Genomic DNA, 20,393 nt, shown 5'->3' on the forward strand with positions numbered 1-20,393 from the left:
TTAGTTGCAGTCGTTACTTGTACAATACATTGCATCGCTGATAATAATCGCTGCGCAGCAATAATTAACAGAGTAACAATGATTGCGACAAATTCGTCAGTTCGGTAGTCGTGATTTGCGTCATAATTATTACATATACGTTAATAATGTCGAGATTTCAATAATTTCGTAAATAGGGACGGCGACTTATATTTATGGAAGTTGTAATTTCAATACGAAAGCCATCAAGAACAAATTATTTTTGAAGCTACATCATTTCACATTTGTAAGCTTCAATAATTTAAAAACAGATTTTAATATTTTGCAAAGACCCGATAAAGAACTTTGATAGAACGAGGACAATGTTAAATCTAGTGCACATCAAGTAGAATCGATGATTCATTCCTATTACGTTTCTATCTGATTCAACTGATCTCTGTGCGTTAAAATCACAATAATGAATCTGAATTAATTTTGAATATTATGCAATGAAACATATTTCTTAGATCCCGTGACAAGAACGATTCGATTAAAAAATTACATCACGTAATGTCTAAACAATGCAATTTTTAGTGAACATGTCTGTAAAACTTGTGAAAATTAAAGTTGAATCGAAATCTCTGCGAGTCCCGCAACGAGTTTACAATCAATTTAAAATTCACAATTTATATAGGAAAATTATTCAATTTTCAATAAAAATAAACTACGAAGTCATTTTCCTTAAAAATTTATCACATTTTCCATACGTCATTTCACTAAAAAATTACATTAGTATCGCTCGCGTATTCAATACAAATTTAGTTAGCTCGCGATCCTATTCAGATTCTTATCAAAGCTGGTAATTATATAATTAAAATTACTTAAAAAACTGCAATTAAAATTATGTAATCATTCGGTATACGCAAAGAGCGGCACAATTATTACACAAATTTTATCATTTGCGTCGCTGTTTGCAAAATAGCCGAATGCTTCCACAAAAAAACATATACCGTGGTAGAATCAATATAGTAGAAATACTTGAAGCAGCTTTAACAAAAATCTGAAAATCAAATTCATCAACAATCATAAATCAATCATAGGTAAACAAAATTTTGCGGAAATCAAAAAAACTATATTTCAATGCATATTATTCAATGAATTATTCACAGACTTCGTGAAAGGTGGCGATTAAGGCTCTCTATAACGCATTGACTGAACTTCATCAAAATCTCCCCCTCCGATCGCGAGCGATGCAAGGACAGTCGCATGATCGTTCGCAATCTGGCGCCTAAGAATCCGATCGATCCAGGAATGAAACTTGCAACGACGATTAATTTTGTACAAAGTAAAGATTCTTCAAAAAAAAAAAAAAAAAAAAGTTTTCTCATCGACCGAATCATTCGACTCGAACATATACGATCCACACATCCAGAGATTCATACAAAATATTATTCCGAACTACCTCGAAAACACACACATAGAGACAAAGAAATCCAGTCTTTTAATGCAGCAACGTTGAAAAGCTGAAAATTTGGAAGAAAAACAAAAAAATGGAAAAGGAATGAACAAGAAAAGGAAGAGGAGAAGATCGGATGTCAATTTGTCTTCATTTGGCGATCATTGCGCGACTTTCTCATGAAAGTAACGCAATCTTCGCGAATCGAATTAACTCTCCAATTGAAATACACCGAGCTGATATAAGAGAATTGTGAAAACAACTTGTTCAAAATTTACCGACTGGCAAGCGTAATGTTGCAATCTTTATCGCTTGTCAGTACGTAGATCATGAAAAATTGTCATCATATCTTGAATGTATCTATGTAAAACAATTGTAATTAAATATAATTTTAAAATGCGATATATATCGCATACAGTAACTTCAATGAATATATAAATCAAGAAAAATCGGAGAAACGTGCCAAGAGAAAGTACATTTTATGTCTAATATAATAAAAATAGATTTATAGCAGAAATAGAAGTTTCATCTGTCGCAAGAGTTAAGAAAATATTCTCGAATCTTAAATATTTCACAATATAATATTATAAGAATATTATTTGCAAAAACTAAGCTTTTCGATAATCGTCGAAAGGCTTAGTTGCTTGAATTTAAAACATAATAAATTACATAATCAATATTTTGTATCAGCTATTTCCGCCAAAAATATTATATGTATAGAAAAATGGAAGGGCATCTTACGTGCCGATACAACACGCAAGACTAAATACTTACATGTTATAAATTACCTTAAGTTACCTTTTACTGTCATTTACATCATCAGTGGAATTCACTATAAAAGCAACATCACTTTCTTGAGAATGTAATTAGCAAAACTTTCAAAAAAGCAAAATGCATTCTTGAAAGCAACTACAAACGTCAAAACCATTTTCTAAGTATCACTAATTGACTTGATATAATCCAAATCCTTGAAAAATTCCTGAAATATTATTCATATTTTACTATTTAGCAACGCGAAAATTATACTTGTTCATTATACGGTTTTATTATACATCTTCATAAACTGAAGACAATAAAATATCGCGATAAATATAAAAAACAAATTTATAAATTCTCTGAAAATTAAAAATATATTTTTTGTTTCATTAAAACAGTAACCATTGTAGGGACTTGAGAGCTTAATCGATTAAGAAATATTTTTTATTAAATATATCATCATCTCATTCATTCAAACAACATATAAAAAATCATTTTTTCATCGAACGCAATAGCATTCGAATTTCTCATGTACACAAAACACTCACAAACATATGACAAGAAAATATCTTGATTTCTGCGCGTGCCTAGTTTGAGAAGATTATAGGAAGGAAAAAAAACCTCAAAATCTTATCAAACTTTCAGAACTGCGAGAAATCAATGTAATCCGATAAATATACATCACATGTATCGAGATAAGACAAATCTTTTCTCAATCTAATAAAAGCGCAACACACAAGAAAAATATACGATAAATCAATATATAAAAAATATGGGAAACAGTTGTATGGCAATTTATAATACGCCTTACCAACTACAGTAGCAGTAAAAACTTTACGCGAAACTTACACTATTCATCAAACATTACCAATACTATACCATCCAGTCGATACATTACCAATCTGATGACCTGAAGTATCTTGATGTTTTCTTTAGTTTAAAAGCTCAAAATGCGAGACTTTTAAACTCGGTCTTCATTCGTAGTTATTGCAGATAAAAAAAATGCACATCCTGAAACTCGTTCAAAGAAAAATATCGCGGTTCAAAAAATAGAAACAAAATACATACATAAAGAATATAAAATGCAAGCTTATATCGAGATCCAAAAATCCTAAATTGAGGATATTCAGAAACTCAATTTTTAGACAAGTTTGATTTCTTATGCTCATTTCTGAATAAAATATTCAGAAACGGTATAGCATCCTTAATTAGCCCAGACATCTGCTTCTTTCTTCGATCTTCTTTCTTCTTTCATTAGACGGCAATTATATTTCGTCAACAGAAAATCTAGACATGTAACAATGCATAAAAATTGTCAAGCTAAGATGATTGAAAAGTCTTGAAGAAGCAGAAAAGGCTGCATCTTTTCCGACGCTATCAACTTGAACATTACAAATAATAGTGCATAATTACAATCTCTAATTTTCCGTGGACGAAAAATAAAATTTCGGACACTCCCGCAGCGTGATTTCCTCAGATTTCAGAAAACTTACTATTAATTCGTGAATATCGAAATTTGAAAAATATTTCTCACTCGATATTAAGAACAATAATTAAGATTTCTGATATCTCGACGAAACCCAACTGATAATCGATAAAAAAAAAAAAATAATAAAATAAAATAAACATGATAACACGATGTTGTATTTTCATAACATTTTGGATTCTTTTTTTGTTGCTGAGAATAAAAGGATAATTTTTTCTTTTAATCATTACAACAGCAAAAAATAATCCAATATCGATATAAAGCATACGTCAAAAGACGTAAATTTATATTATAAACATTAAACATTCGCAAAATTCATATTCAATCCTCCACTCATATCTCTTTATCAGTATTCAGACATATCAGTCACAAAAAATATCACAAATGAAAAACAATGTTATGCTTGCAAGAAATAATTCTAATCATCTTACCAATGATTAGATCCATTAACTCGCACGCGACTATTTTCATTTGCGAACACTAGTCAACATGTTACATATACATTATGTAAATATGGAATATGAATTACGTATATGCGTTTAAAAAAAACATTAAGTTTAAAATGCATATAAATAACTCATATGGAAAGACAGTATTACGATCAAATTATCCATATATTCATAATCAATATTTTTTCATCATATACCTTTTTACCTTGAATATTACCCTTTTTACCTTGCATCTCAATTGTCCTTACCGATACTTTACCAGTGCTGCTGCAATCTTCGATCTTCTTTCTTGTTCGTAGAAAAAGCGTACGTACGTGAACTTCGTTCTACGCGCAAAAAAATTGCGCGAACGAAAATTAGCCGTGCGCCGCAAAATCACAAAAGGGAAAAACACGTCCATCGTAAAAGAGATGGACGAATATTCGATACATGAAGCAACAAAGACAGACGTAAACGTCTGAGTTGCTTCGATCGTGAGTCAACGCGTTTCCGACACATTCAATTGCGTGTTAATCTTTCAAGATCTACTGACTTTATACAAAAAGTTATCTCGAATAATTTTAGTTCGGTGTATTTCCGTTTCGAACAAAAACATTGCAAGAATAACTTCTAAATAAAAACATCAAGGATCCGGACGATTAAATGCAAAAGAAAACACAATTACCGAAACGCCTTCGCAGCAAAACTTTGCTGACGAAAGCACGATGACGTTCCTCGTGGAGCAAACGTGCAAAAAGCACGCTTGCAAATTTCTTCTCTCTTCTGACATTGTCGGATTCTTCTTTCGAGGATCCAGAGAAGCTCTATGCGCCGCTCCGATCGAGAAATCGCTCGATCGTAGCCACTCGACGAGCTTCTCCCTCGAGTTTTCGTTCCTGATCTTAACTCTTCCTTATCATCGTATCCTAGACACTTTGGGGCGGGTCAAAAAATATAAAGGGAGCAAATGTAGAGCAAAATTGTGACATGGCATGGTACAACAACAGGAGTCGAATAACGAGAAAGTACAATACCATGAACAATAATGACAATGAAATGTAAATGTAAATGTTTATACGTAATCATTATAAATATGTATATATATATATATATATATATATATATATATATATATACACATATATATATATCCAGTAGAAAAACAGTATTATATAGTGTTAAGTATATTATATATATATATACGAAGTACGTGTATTTATATATTATATGAAATCCCTTCCTTTTGCGAACGCTCTCATATGTATACATGCATGCTTAACGCACATACGTATGCACATATGAGAATCATAATAGATATATATGTAATCAGGTTAATTAAATATAATTTATGTTTTATGCGTTACAAACAAAGAAGCATTATGTACATTGTTAGTAAAAAAAAATAAATAAATATGTCGTGTGCAAGCGCGTGCTCGTGCGGATGGATCCTTCTCTTTACGGACACGTATGTATATATAAAGTGTCAAACCTCAATTACCACCACCATGCACCATATATCGTCGTGTCTACAAAAGAATGCATCGCGCTTGCACACTTTGTCAAAGTTAAGGTGTATAGTTAAACTACCGAAGGAAGCGTGGCATGCAAGACGAGAATTACGCCAAAAAAAAAAAAAGATATATATATATATATATGGCACAAATGGGTTAAAAACTATCGAATACGTTTACACGAAATGGACAAAGAAAGATTATATATACACACATATATATACGTATATATATGCATATATGTATAAATTGTTCACACATCGTTATATTATATTGCATATACTCTTGGCGCGCGCGCTCGCGCGACCAAGATTCTCATGATGTGGAACGTGCTTTTTTTGTTCGTTTATTTACTCAATGTCTTATAGAGAGCCGCATCGTAAATATACATATGTGCAATTGAACGCGAGAGATGAATGACAATTAAACGCCAACAGATCTCTTTCCGGTGCCGCCGGTTCCGTGACTTACGATCAGCCGTTAGATTCAAAAGTTGTATAAAGAAGCGCGTGTTTTTCAAAAAGAGAAAAAAACGAGAGAGGTGTTTATGACAGGGAAAGAGAAGACAGGCAGAGAATCGCGAGGATAATGGAATTCCTCCCCGCTTCTTCGTCGTGCACAGTAGTAGTTGAAGAGGAGGAAAGAGGAAACGATCGCGTCGAATTGAACGCGAAACATCCCTCGGAACGCTATTGTATAGCAGAGCGAATTCTACTGAGAATTCGCGCATGGCTGACCGTAGGTCGACGCACCCGGTATTTCAATCCGCGATAAAAATATAGAATGTATCGAGTGTCACACGAGACACTCCCATGAGAAATTCCTCCTCTCGGCTTTTACGCATGGTTCGCGCTCTCGTTACACATATAATATATCTATCATTTTTTTCGCATCAACAAAAAAAACACGTCACGGCTACAAATGGCTGATGTTTGTTCTTTCATTATATCTCTGGGATCTGAGGGTGACTCTCGTCCCGGATAGGCAGAGGCAAACGCGATCGTTTCACTGTTGCCAGAAGAAAACGGCCGAAGGTTGTCCTAAGTTGGTGATATCCACGAAAAAAAAAAATGTCAGGAGACCCACATTCGACAACGTTTCTTCGGACAGGCGTGATGCGTGTGTGTGCACGCGGCACGTTTACCTTTACCGTGTCCTGTTACCGGGAATACTCTTTTCGTGTGTTTCCACGACAGAAATTCACGAGAGAGAATAAAAAAAAAAAAGTTCTACGCACTGTGAATAACGTGGCGCAACTCCGGCCCTAAAATCGCGCACTCGACGTCTCGTTACGACCGAACCGAGACTCGAAGAAAGATTTAATGTATGTAAAATATACGGAATGTAAAGTGGTAATCAAAAGGTATACGAGAGAGCTTTTGCAAATTGAAACTTCAAAATAAAACGGAAGAAAACACGTGCTTTCTCGGGACAAATGGAGCCTATAAAAAGACGATAAGATTAATCGCACGAAAGAAACGTGTTTTTAGTATTAATATTGGTCCTTCCTTCAAAAACGATTCGACTCGGAAACTAGATTCAAGGCAACAAGTCTCTGACGGTGAAAAAAAACGACCTTGCTATCAATGCGAGCATCTGTCCGATATTTCTTTTCTTCCAAGTGCGCGCGCGATACATGACACTAATGTTTGGGCGTAAGAAAAATGGAAGGTAAAATGTTTATTCATCTGCTGTGATGAGCTGGCAAAAGAAAGCTCGCGCGATTGTAACAGACACCTGGCGCATAAGAATATCGCGGAAGAAAATTACCGTCGAATATTAAACGTCAGAAACCGCGCGACCGCGAATTATCTGACGATAAATTCGAACTCTAGATTTAACAACGCTAGCATTGACAGAGAGATCGCTCCTCTCTCTCCGAAATTACCTTGCTTCCCTCGTTGGATCACCTTGTTAGAGCGATCATGTATAACCCTAGAAGACGATTAAAAAAGAAAAAGAAAAAAAAAAACAAGATTCCGCGCGATAGTTCCTTAAAAAAACTCTGCCTAAGCTAATTTTAATGCTAACGTCAGTTTTAACATAAAAATTAACTTTTATTTATTGCACTACTATCCTCTCCCCTTTCTCTCTCAATGTGTCCCATCTTCATGATCTTTTCACCTTTAACACAACGAAATTAACGAACGAAACCTAACAAAAACTATAAAATCAAATAACCTTATCAATAGCATCCATTACAGTTAGCCATAAAGAATCATATCATCTAAAGTTAATTTACTTTTTCGACTTGCGAAAAGATTGCTTGTTGCAAATAATGCGAGAGATATTTTTAAACCATCGAATTACATACGATGTTTTTACTTCTCGAGTCGCGAAGGACGCGAAGGGGCTGAACGATGCGCATGATTTCCGTTCGACCATTTGGGTCGATCGGTGTCCGCTCTGTATCATCTGCCTAATGCGCAGCTGTCGTAGATTGGCAGATGCGAGCAACGTGACGAACAAGCCAGCCCGCAGCTGGCTCGTCGTTTCGATGTACACTGCCAAGCTAAGACGACTGGTACAAATCCCTTTGTTTTATAGTTTTAAGGTGGAGAATTATGCGAAAAACCCTGAACTACTTTTTACCCTTATTTGTATCTGATATATAACGTACTGTTAAGATATAATATACTTTAGATTCAATGCTAATGTATGGATATCGTAGTTTCGAATCTAAAGTAATAAAGATAAAATAATTGTGTATTCTTGTAAATAAATTAATTTAATAAGAAAGTAATATACTGATTCAATATAAAAAAAAAAAAAAAAGCACTTGGAAGTTTCGTGCGAAAATTCTTTATTTCTATATATAATTTGAAATATAACTTTAAAATCTTGTGTAATACAATCTTTGTCTTATTTTTAAAAAATTTCATTGTCAACACATACTATTACTTAAAGAGATTGGTTTGGATAATTTGATAAAATTTCCAAATAGTGCTGCATGCAATACGTATATTATATAGATGTTGTGTCAAAAGATATTCGAATTTTTATAAAATAGTAACTTTTACGATTGATACCAAGATATACGCGTTTAAAATTCTAATCCGTATATATATTAAATATGTATATTTACTAAAAATAATTTTAATGTATTTATTTTTTATCAAATTGATTTATTCATAAAAATATCACTTGATACATAAATGTAAAATAAAAGCTATTATTTGTAATCAGTCCTATATTCATTATTATACAATTGTATATAGTAAAACAATATTATGTAGAAAGTTCTATTTATCTCGCGAAGAGACCGGTCACATATCAAAATCATTTTTTCTTTTTCAATGTTGCAATGATTTTATTGTTTGTAATGTATACTATGGCTTTGATATGATGATTCAACGCTCCTATACGCGAGGTTCGCAATATCTGGGTCATCAATATAAATCATAGCTGATGGTTTTATTATTTTCTATAGTCTTATCTCCACGAAGTGGAACACAAACGCGAGTAACAAAAATCATTTATATCAATGTGTAATAAAAGTATCGCACAAAATTGTCTATTAATAATCTCAACTTTAGTCATCTGAATCTGTAAAACATATGTACACTATTTCTTTTAAAATTTCTGTTCTCGAATAATTTTCTTAAAAAAATCACATCATATTTGGTTTTCGTTTACTCTCCGATTCTGATTTTTACTTCTTAATCAAACTTTGTAACATTCCTGAATCGTATCACAATTGATAGTATTTATTCCATTTCTTAAATATTCTTTATCCTATGTGGAAACTGCGTAACTCTACTTAATCCATTAGACAATATCATTATCTCTTATCACACATTAATTTTCTCAGAAATCGATTCAAAGTTTGTGATAGTAATAAAAAAGTTTTTTTTACGAATCTTCGTAATTTTGAATCTCCCCCTATTTAAAGTTCAGCATCAAGCATATGTTGATTAATGTAATGAATGTATATATTTTCTACATTAGAAAGGTCAATCAAAGTCAATGCCGTTTTCTCTCTTGTTCCCTCACACATTTTTCTTTCATTACCTCTTTTCTGAAGAAATCGTGACATATATTTAAATTGCACCTTTGCGTTCCTTCTAATGTCTTAAAATCAACGAATATTTTACATTATTGGAATGTTTTTCAACCAAATATGAAAATATACAACATGTATCTGTATAATATGTAGATCCTCACGAGCAGCTTTACATTCATGGTTGCCATGTATTTCTATTAGCTTCTCAAAAGTGAAAAACTCAAAGAAAAGCTCGATGAGGATATATAAAATTATTATATATTCCTTGGGGAAAAATTAGTACGCACAGTCCTGAGACTTCTAATTGAATTATCAAATATTCCAATAGGGACCAATCGAGTTGACGAATATAAATATGGACATGATGATGTATGAACTAACATAATAAATAACAAAAGGATTAAAAAGACAATATTAGAAAATTGAACCTAAAGTAAAAACAAAGTAAAACCTAAAGTAAAACTCTAGACAGAGTAGGCAAAGATTTTCTTGCCCTTGTGTGATCTTCCATGCCAGAACTTCTATCTAATTCTATCTTTTAATTGATTCTAATACGCGAGCCCTCAAAATCCTTGCTGAAACTGACTCTTAATGTTCCATAAATTATTGTGAATTTATTATCACATAAAACTGATAAGTAAAAAAAATTTACATGATAATCTCATTTTATAATCGAGCGATTGCATTAAATAGAAGAATACAGCTACTTTGAGTTGTTCGAGTCGAGGATCAGCGTAAAACGATCGACGAATGTAGCTAACACCGCCGAAATATAACACGCAAAATTGTTCCTCATGAAGCATCGAATTTCTCGAAGAACATAAAATTAGCCGATTGGAGTCGAGACAAGACTGTTGGCTCACACACCAACTGGGCGAGATCCCGTTATAATTTCAACCGAGAAATTCTCACGTTGCCTCGGCTTCAATTTCCCATAGCAACAGGGAAATATCATTAACCGGATGCACATCGAAATTTTTTCCATCGTTTAAATTCGCTGAGCTACAAATTTTCGCTTGGTGAACAACATTTGAATATAAAATAGCAAATTTAAGTTTCAAGGTTCTCCTTTCTATGAGAACGTGAAAACAATCGTCAAATATACATCTTCAGATTAATCCCGCGACGTTATTCAAAACTTTGTAAAAACTCATAAACGTGAGCAAAATAAATCGGTTACAAAGATGGAGACAATCGAGAGAGATTTCCTATTCATCTACCTACTGATTTCTATACCTCACACGTTTCGAACTATTACGTCTTTAATTATTTTCAATTATTTTTATTAATCTGAACCGCTTATCAATATCATTATTACAATATTCAACTATCGTGTTGCACACATAAGAAATCAAAAGTTTCAAAAAATCGCGAATGATTGATAGTCCATACTTTTATGCGAACCAAATTAACTAATAAATTAATAAAAAATTTTATAATCTGTGTTGATTTTATATTCCGCCTCTTTTGCTCTCTCTCTTTTTCTCTCTCTCGCTCGCTCTCTTTTTAAAACTCGCTGTAAAGCAACTTATGTAAAATATAAAAAAAAGATTTTTCACGATTCGGAGGAAGAAGTTAGAGATGTATTATTCCAGCTATTGTTAACCATATTACTATCATCGTGTTGCGCAATATCATCTATCATCGAAAAATAAGATAAAACTAGTTATTAATAATAATTTCGTTTTCTTATGGCGCGAAATAAACACGAGAAATTAAGGGTCTCGTGCGTCCCCGGTCGATTGCGGGCAGTCCTCTTCGCGCTGCCGTACTCCTTTCGGAGGAGAGAGAGGCCGTAGCGTTACGCGTTTACGAGGCTAACGAAGACGAGTCGACGTCACAGAACAAGTACCATGTACCAATTATAGAAAATCGATATAGACATGATAAAAAAGAGCGCGCGCGCGCGCGCGGCTCGTCTTACGTCAAACCTCACGTCGCGACGCTACATTAAGAAAAGAAAAAGATATATAGAGATATACACAAAGAACTTAAGAATTTAACGGAAAAGCTCTACATGCCCTGATAGAAAATAAAAAGCTCTTTCAGAGACCGTGCTACACTTGAACGCACCGGAATCTAGGTTGAACCACGTTATCGACAGCGAAAGAAAAATAAGCTCCGTCCCTCCTGCGCAATAGGCACATATAATTACGCGCGCGCGCACACACATACACACACACATGCGTGTTACTCGCTGTGTACACGTCATTGAGTTTTTTTTCTTTTTTTTTAGAAACGTACTCGCTTGTGAATGAGCCATTGTCGGTTTCCACATTAAAAGAATATTATATATCATCGTTCGAAATTTTCCACATTCTCGAGAGCTCATTCAAAGAAGTACGCGCGTATTATACTCGACTATTTACATATTTGCTTCGAATTTACATTTTACCGTTGTAGAAACTATTCTCACGTTGAGATGTTCGCGTGACAAACGTGCTCCAAGTTTTAGCGAGTTGGATCAATTACGAGTGCCTATTGTTACGGGGGTCGAAGACAATTGCAAAAAGGCGAGGCTGAGCCTACCTTGTGAGTCGCGCTGAGCCTGATGTGCGACCTCCTGAGCTGCAAGAAACACCTCGTCATTCGTCCCGGTAGCTCCTGCCACTGTGCCCACGACACCCCCCGCGTTACTTCTGTCACCAGTAACATGCCACGCGCCAAGATTTGCTAAAATAAAATACAACCATACTCTGATAAGTGTGAAATTAAATTGTGAAATTAAATATTTGTTCCTTGCACGATACGATGCCAGAAAAATGCATCATATATATACAAAAAAAAAAAAAAAAAAAAAAAAAAAAATCGTAAACGAGACCTCGCTCTGTTACATTTGAAATTTGCGATCAACACAACAAATAGATTAATATTAAAATATTATATAATATTATAAATCAAAATTAATTGTGAATCATTCGAGACTCTTATTTAAGAATATCAAGTGATTAACAATTAACGCGACCATGAAAAAATATATTCTAGAAATATATATATATATATGAAGGGTACTTTATTCACATAAACTCTTTTAAAGGGGAACAAAAATATTTTAGGACACATATGTAAGACCGACCAAGGAATTACGCAGCGAAACACAGGGCTTCACGATCGGAAAGTCGCAAACAATGTTCCCTTATACAGTGGGAGTGCTTAAGATATACATTTATATTATACAATACACTCCTAATCGTCCCTCTATATTCACGATTCGTTACAGTAAGTAATATTTGGCAAATTACGCGGAATAACATACAGTCCCGCAGTTTTCTCGTGCACATATTTGCATACACACGTATAGGTCGCAATCACACAAATTTTAAACGATCTACACTTAGTCTAACACTTAAGAAACAGATAAATAATACTGATAGTTTGACTATTTTAAAATTCAAATACTTTGTACGTGTCGCTCGCCGTACTTGGACTCGCATATATCTTTAAATTATTGTTAAAACAATCAGTTTGGAAGTGATTCTTGTCGGTGAGTTTCGATTCCAGTGAGTAGATTTTAACGTCGAAATGCGAAAGAGGAATATCTGTCAGCAATGTGCATGTACTATACAAAGCATGTTCGATTTGTGCAAACGATCTAATATCCCGAATCTTTATATCAGTCTCCAATGTTTTAAACGAAATTACACGGCGACTATTAATACTGACAATCTTGGCTGATCGGACTCGACGTAGAAGAGTGTGGTGCGTGTGACATTACAATATTCGCGTGCATACACACGCGCACACTAAGTCTGTCTAGGCTGGACCGGGGTATTAGCAGGTTGCTGCCTCCATCTCCTCCTGACGACGTTCAATTTTTTCAAATAGAACTGCAGTGTTGAGCGATTAATGCCGTACATCTCGGATGCCTGAGTGGTGCTAACGCCCTGTTGCAATATTGCCTCCAGGGACATTTTAACCGAGTCTAAACTATATTTCCTGCCCTGCTTACTTGCCAGTGATTTAAGCAACGCGCCTACGTCAACATCCGGGCGCGGCCGCCTCATGTTTGGCACTTTTTTACATTCGAGGAAATGGGAAGCCCATAGGGCACCACCATCACCACTACCCAAATTCCCTCTCGACCGAGACCGCGCTCCCGCCCCCCCACCTGCAACGAGGAAACCCAAGCTAGTGTCGGCCAATTTGTTACACGGCCCGCTTTAACAGATAACAAACAAAAGAACGAAACGACTTCGCGACACCAAAACTATTCATTCGTTTAACACATAAGCCCTTCCCTATATTTAACGAGAAACACGATTTATCACGACCGAAAATATCGCGACTCCTGTTCAAGAATCACTTTCCAATCACTGTACTAGACGTCAAGCTCCGCTTCGATCCAAATAAATTTTTTGGATCGAAGATTCGCTACTGTCGTTGACTCTCTCCAGAGCATGAAATTTCATATAGAATGGAATTATCTGTTGTATGTATATTCTCCATACTCTTAGACGCGGTACGCAGTTTAACGATGCGCAACTTTAAACGCACGTCATTGCAATTTATATTGTCTAATTGAGATAAATAAACCCTGTATTCCGCTACGATAAAACCAAAAATTATAATAATGAACAACTGTAATAATGAAAAGAATTGCAGACTTACTGGGGTGTTGACTGGGGTCATGGGACGGTCCGGCTCGATTGTTGTCCTGTTCCATATCATTTAGATCGTTCATATCGTCGTCCAGCGTCAGGTCTTCGACGCATTCCTCAGATTCCTCTAAGTATTCAGACTTTGGCTCGATGAGATTATCATTTGGCTCGGGCTTTTCGACTGACAGCTAGAGAATAATTAAAAATATATTAAAAGTCTTGATATTGAAAAGTCTTTTTACATAAGAAATTAAGTCCGCACCAGATAGAGAAAAAAAAAATGTTTCACACCGTTTCCACACTGCAATATGTAAGAAACCAAAAGCAGTAGGATTAAGTACGAATTTTTCTTTACCAACGAAGCGAAAGAAACAGCGCTTTTAGCGACAGCCTCATTAGAGCGTTGGCACGCGTGTGCGATAAAAAGAGAAAGAGAAATAGAAGAACTCGCAGCACTTTACCTGTAACATCTCGTCGGCGGGTTTCGTTAACTGCGTCATCAAAGCTGACCTGCCGAGAGAGTCAGTCGAGTCTGCATGTACTTTCTCGTCTGCCACAGGCGCGATTCCAAGCGCTGGTACACCCATTTGTTGGGGTATGTCACTAGAATTCGATGCATCTTGATTTTCTATCGTACTATCTTCGCCCAAACTTCCTCTTCGAAACCTCTTTCTTTTTCTTGATGTTGGACTTTGTGAGCCTTCTCTGTATGATAGAAAGTGATTTTTACTAATGTTTCCAAAACGAAAAAAAAAAATTATATTCAGATATAAATATTATATAACAAAACTATTCTTTCTCTCACCTCGAGCAGAGCCTTTTCGACCCTTGAGGACTAGCCGTATCCTCTGGTATATCTCCTACAGGACCTTGTGCCATACTCTGCCTAGGAACTTTGTTCTTTTCTATCGTTAGACCGGAAGACGCGTGTGGAATGTCTAACGATGGTGAAACGCGTGCTATCGGTTGTGAGACGGTTTTCTGTGGTCTGGACTCCATCTTACTACTACCAGCAGTTTTACTTTCCGAAAGGCCTTTAATTTGCAAAGACTCGGCGGCTTTGAGGAGTGCCGCCAATTGGTCTTGGGAAATGTTGACTTCCCCCCTATACATATAGTCCATCATCGCCTTAAGTTCCTTGAATTTAACATCTTTGAGTATGAAGACTGGATGCTTGTCATAGTGTTCGCTGAGGAGGCACTGTAATATAAAAGTACATATTCCTTCAAACACACAATACACATTATATAAAATAATTTATTTATGAAAAAATTTGTAATTTTAGACAAATATTGCTTTAGTAACTTTCTGTATACAACATAAGTATGCAAATATTATTCATAAAGTACACATTACAAGCCAATTAACTTATTTGGAGAGAGAGAGAGAGAGAGAGAGAGAAAAAAAAAAAAAAAAAAAAAAAAAAAAAAACAAGTTTCATACGTATGTACCACACAACTAGAATATAAAGTATCTCTAGAATATGCAGTATCTCTGAAACTGTAGATTTAATTCGAGTACATTATTCATTTTCATGGTATTCAATTACTGCAATAACATCTCTGCATCCCCACCCATATCAGGATAAAATCCCAGGGCAAGTGCCCTGGAAATCAGCCATCTTGCTTTCCCTGTATTGATCAAGAGGAAATCTAGGAGGGGGCTTTTGCTCCCCACCCTCCCCGACTGCACATTATACTCCTGCCCAGGCAACAAGCACGGCCATCTTGTTTCAACTTGAGACTCTTTCTCTCCCTCCCTTTGCTTCTCAACAATCTATTTCACTCCCTACCAACGTATTTCGTATTGATCTAACCCAACGGTGCCAACAGGACAAAGAAGCAACCGGAAAAGCTTCATAGCACAAAATTATAATAAAATTATAATTTATTAAATATTTAATTATCTTGTGTCATAATTTTCTCAATTTTAAATTGTATTCTTGCTAATAAGCAACTGGATAAAATTCGCAACAGGCATGATTTTTAATAAAACTATAAACATTGCTATTTAAATACTATTGTGGTTATATCTTCATCGTCAGATAGAAATATTACTTTACAAATATTCCTTTAACTATTTTAACAGAAAAGTACAAACAAAGCAAGCAGAAGTTTGCCATAAATTATATCAATTAACTTATTTTGGATTAATATATAAAACATAAAAGACAATCAATTGAGATCTTTGAAAATTGTGATAATCCTTTTAAAACTATACTCTGGGAAATAAGACTGAAGCATTGCAGGATTAAGTAATGATAAACAGAACGTTTCACTCACCTCAAAGTATGGACTGCATGCGGAGAGGACTACTTTGTGGGCCTTGAGAGTTTTCCCCTCCGCTGCCAAGGTGCAGTCAACCAGCGTACCGTTTTCAAGGAGTGTGTCGAAGTTTTGTATGAGCGTACTTTGGTGGTTGTTCCACCTGAGGCAGAACTGCTGGTCGTCCTCCATGGTAGTTCTGGTTTCGTTTCCTCGTTTCTGCACAGATGGAAAAAAACAGGCAAGACTGCCGATAAACGAACAAACTAACAAATAAATAAACAAATGAAGAACCGGATAACATACAAATACGAAATGGGATTCTCTTTCCTTCTTATTCCTTCTTACGTCCTATTGATTGACCAACGGACCCGACGCTATCTCGTCCTCCTACGACCGATTATTATCGCGCACATCGAGCCGGACGACGTACCCGCGAAAGTACGCCTTTCGACTTTCCTTCCGGTTAGACAATCCTGTCCTTCCCTCCCCCGGTCTTTCTCCTTTTCGCACGCGCTTCTCGCGGGAAGACGACGGAGACGAAAGCTCCGCAACGAAGCGTCGAAGCTTCCAAAATGGCCGTGTGCGATGCAAGCGCGTCGGTCAGATCGCTCTTCTGGCCTTTGTGCGTGTCTCGTAACGGTAACGGACTACTATTTGGTGGGGATGATGCAGGAGGACGCGCAAGCACCGCGCACGCGCAGCTGCGATGTCCGGGCTGCGCGCACAACTTGCGCAACAACTGCGGAGGCCCCCGGGATTCAGGAGCGGCTACTGCTGGCACCGCTACTGAACTCTCTCTCTCGTCCAAAGTATCCGAAAAAAAAAAAAAAAAAAAAAAAAAAAAAAAAAAAGTCTCGCGCGCGAGTACTAATTTCTAATGCACCGGAAAAACACTATTAAAAAGCTTATAAAAGTATAATTTAATAAAGCGAAAACCTCATAAAAAATATGCCAAAAATATGTACGTGAAACTAACGCGATATAGTAAACTTTGACAATCTTGCATAACTTTTCAGCGTAAAAAACGATGAAGTAAATCACGAATTACGTTTCACGCATTTTTGTCATGACGTATCAGCGATTCTCGCGTCACCGCCCGAGACGCGGTAAATAAAATCGGAACAGGTCTAACTCGATTTACGTCAGCACGCGATTTATATTAGCAGCGCGTAATAAATACAGAAAATCGATCACGCAGTTCGCAACCGGGTGGGGAAGAACTGGATATGCCCGCAGCAGGGGGAATTGAGCGAAGTACGCAGTCGCGAAGTATCGCGAGACACGGCCATCGTCGAAAGAGAGAGACAGAGCTATTGCTTCTCGGTCTACATGCGATTGCATAATCTATTTATATTGTTATCTCGCGTAAGAAAGCGCGTTACATCAGACGATGTATCGAGCGGCAACGCGTGTTCACGAAACAAATTGACAGATAATTTTTTAATTGTATATATGTATATACAGATATATTCCGATATACACAGTCAGTACTGAAAATCTATAATTCACGTGTTACGTATATTATAAAATTCTTTGTACTGACAGTGTATTTATATTGGAACATCTCACGCCCGAAACACGTGTATACATTAGAATGTAAAAAAAAAAAAAAAAAAAAAAAAAAAAAACGAGAGAGATGTACACATACTTAGAAATTCGAGAGAGGAAAAAAAAAAAAATAAGCGCAAAAAGTTCAATTACAAAAGATAAATTATCGTCGACGATAGAGAGAAAAATAAAGACGACGCGAAAAAAAATGCGGGAAGAAAAAAAGGAGATCGTCGTAAAGGCGACGACGCGAGACGCTTCTCTTGCCCCGTGACGTCCCTGGAATCGCGTCGAAGCGAGAGACGTGGATCGCAATATGGCGGTTGGCGAGGTCGTGCCCGTGCCCGGGACAAAATGGCGCCGAGTGAAAAGCTCACGAAGGAAAACCACGGCGATCGATCTCGGCGCGCGCGCGCGCGCTCGCGCCTTCTCTCGCCGATCAAATTCCCCGCGTTCATGCGTCTCGTCTGGACAATAGCACACTGAAATCGCAAACGACCGGTAATTTACGCGGGAAATTCGCGTACCATTATCTCGAATGACAACGACGACGACGACGATTATGAAGATGCGGATCGCGACGACGCAACATTTCGACGTCTCCCCCAAAACATTCGCCATCTCGTGGAACCGCCCGCCACGCCATATCACCGCGTATCTTGCGCGATCTTTCCGAGAAACACGTATCGTATGAACCGCGCGCGATTAAGTAATTAATCGAGAGCTCACTCACCTAATAAGGAAGATATAAAAGAATCTAATATCACAGCAATGGAGTCGGTGAAAAGTAAAACAGCACGGAACGTCCAGACCCGGCGTCCGCCACTTGCGCTGCCCTTTTCAACTATGGCGCAGCTCAACGCCTTTTAGCTCTGCTACCTCGGACCGCCGCCGGAGGGCGCAGGCGTCTACGCAAACGGGAGCAAGACGCGTCCCGGAACGAGCAAGAGGGAAAAACAGGAAAACGGTGCGCATGCGCGTCCCACGGAAATATTGCGACGTGATTGAGAATAGCATTGAGACGCAGACGAAGCCGAAACACGTATATACTATGTACGTCGGTCGGCGTCAAAATTACGAGTTTCTTTTTCAGTGGTTCTCAAAATGCATCTGATATAAATAAGAAAATAAAAGAAAAATTTCTGGACTTTGTTTAAAGATTCTTGGAACAAAATAAATTTTTCTATTAAATATCGGAAACAATGAAAAAGTGATTGGAAAAAATCTCACTGTCAATTATAAATGCCAATCAGATAATTTTCAATAATATATTTTATCACAGATCTTCAAATCAATTTTATTTGAAAAATATTAATATATATTATTATTTGAAAAAATTCGAAATTTATATTTTAGAAATTTACTTAAAATAAGTTTAATATAAGAATTTAGAATCGTCTTCGGTTTAAACTTTATCATACTGCAAAATTGTAACCTTGCTGTTTTTTTAATCTTATTTGAGCTTAATGCTGATTCTCATACACAACATACGGCAATGCATTGTATACTGTATGTAACAAAAAAACAACACGGCAATCGTCGTCCTTATCTTGTATTTCCGAATAAGCGAAAAGTTAATTGGCTAATATATGTTAATATTTGTAAGAAAATTATTCATTAATTAAAAAATTACACTAGTAGTAATATATCAAAGTTATGTAGCTGTACGCTACGGTTTTATAAATTTTATAATTGAATGATTGATAATTACGATTACAGAGAGCATCAAAGTAATAAAAATGATGTATATTAAAGTCCACTTTCTTATGTGCAAAGGTATTTTATGTAATTCTATCATGACTAAGCTTTTTTGGTCGCTAACTGAACAGTTATAATAATCATGATAGAAGAACTATTCATTCTCCGAATCTAAGAGAATCTAAAATTTTTAAAAGTATGCTCTCTAATTTTATAAATATTTTATTTATATATATATATATATGTTTTCTCTCATCTCATATTTTAAAAATATTAAATTATTATTTGTATAATTGTAATATGTACAAAAAAATTTTGAAATTTTACTTCAAAATGACATTTCTATTATTATATAACATTCATTGTTTGTTATAACTTATTACGAAACAGTTTGATTCCGTTTTACCTGGAGTGATATCATTTTTATTCCATTGCTTACTTAATTTCAAGAGTAAATAAAAGCAGACCGGAATCTGACGTAATGAACTCCAAATGTCGAATGGCATGCCAAAATAAATTGTGACAAAGTAGGCACAAAATCGCTATCTCTCTCTGTCAAGAATTACATGCCCTTTTGCATGAAATTTCATATCGCGTCCTTTTATATAATTATAAGACCCATCGTTATCGCTGTTATCACATTCCGATAATCAAAACAGATGATTATACTTGAAGAGATTCGCG

At 35.8% G+C, this 20,393-nt stretch overlaps 1 protein-coding gene across 50 annotated transcripts in view; it reads right to left on the reverse strand.

Moving 5' to 3' along the window:
- Window positions 1-20,393, reverse strand: part of LOC140676205 (uncharacterized) — a 229,874-nt gene that overhangs the window by 208,005 nt on the left and 1,476 nt on the right. For 47 of the 50 annotated variants that reach the window (XM_072911056.1, XM_072911027.1, XM_072911011.1 and 44 more), the window contains exons 2-6: window positions 16,479-16,679; window positions 15,002-15,396; window positions 14,658-14,901; window positions 14,207-14,384; window positions 12,128-12,271 (exon numbers count right to left, since the gene is read on the reverse strand). In XM_072911056.1, the coding sequence (XP_072767157.1) occupies window positions 12,128-12,271; window positions 14,207-14,384; window positions 14,658-14,901; window positions 15,002-15,396; window positions 16,479-16,652 (1,135 nt within the window). In that variant the 5' untranslated portion in view covers window positions 16,653-16,679. Of the gene's footprint in view, window positions 1-12,127; window positions 12,272-13,023; window positions 13,707-14,206; window positions 14,385-14,657; window positions 14,902-15,001; window positions 15,397-16,478; window positions 16,680-16,766; window positions 17,241-18,744; window positions 18,904-20,393 lie in introns of those variants that run through there. The other 3 variants (XM_072911010.1, XM_072911009.1, XM_072911057.1) reach the window with 3 other exon arrangements.

The sequence above is a fragment of the Anoplolepis gracilipes genome, chromosome 2, assembly GCF_047496725.1.
Source record: "Anoplolepis gracilipes chromosome 2, ASM4749672v1, whole genome shotgun sequence".
Taxonomy (NCBI): domain Eukaryota; kingdom Metazoa; phylum Arthropoda; class Insecta; order Hymenoptera; family Formicidae; genus Anoplolepis; species Anoplolepis gracilipes.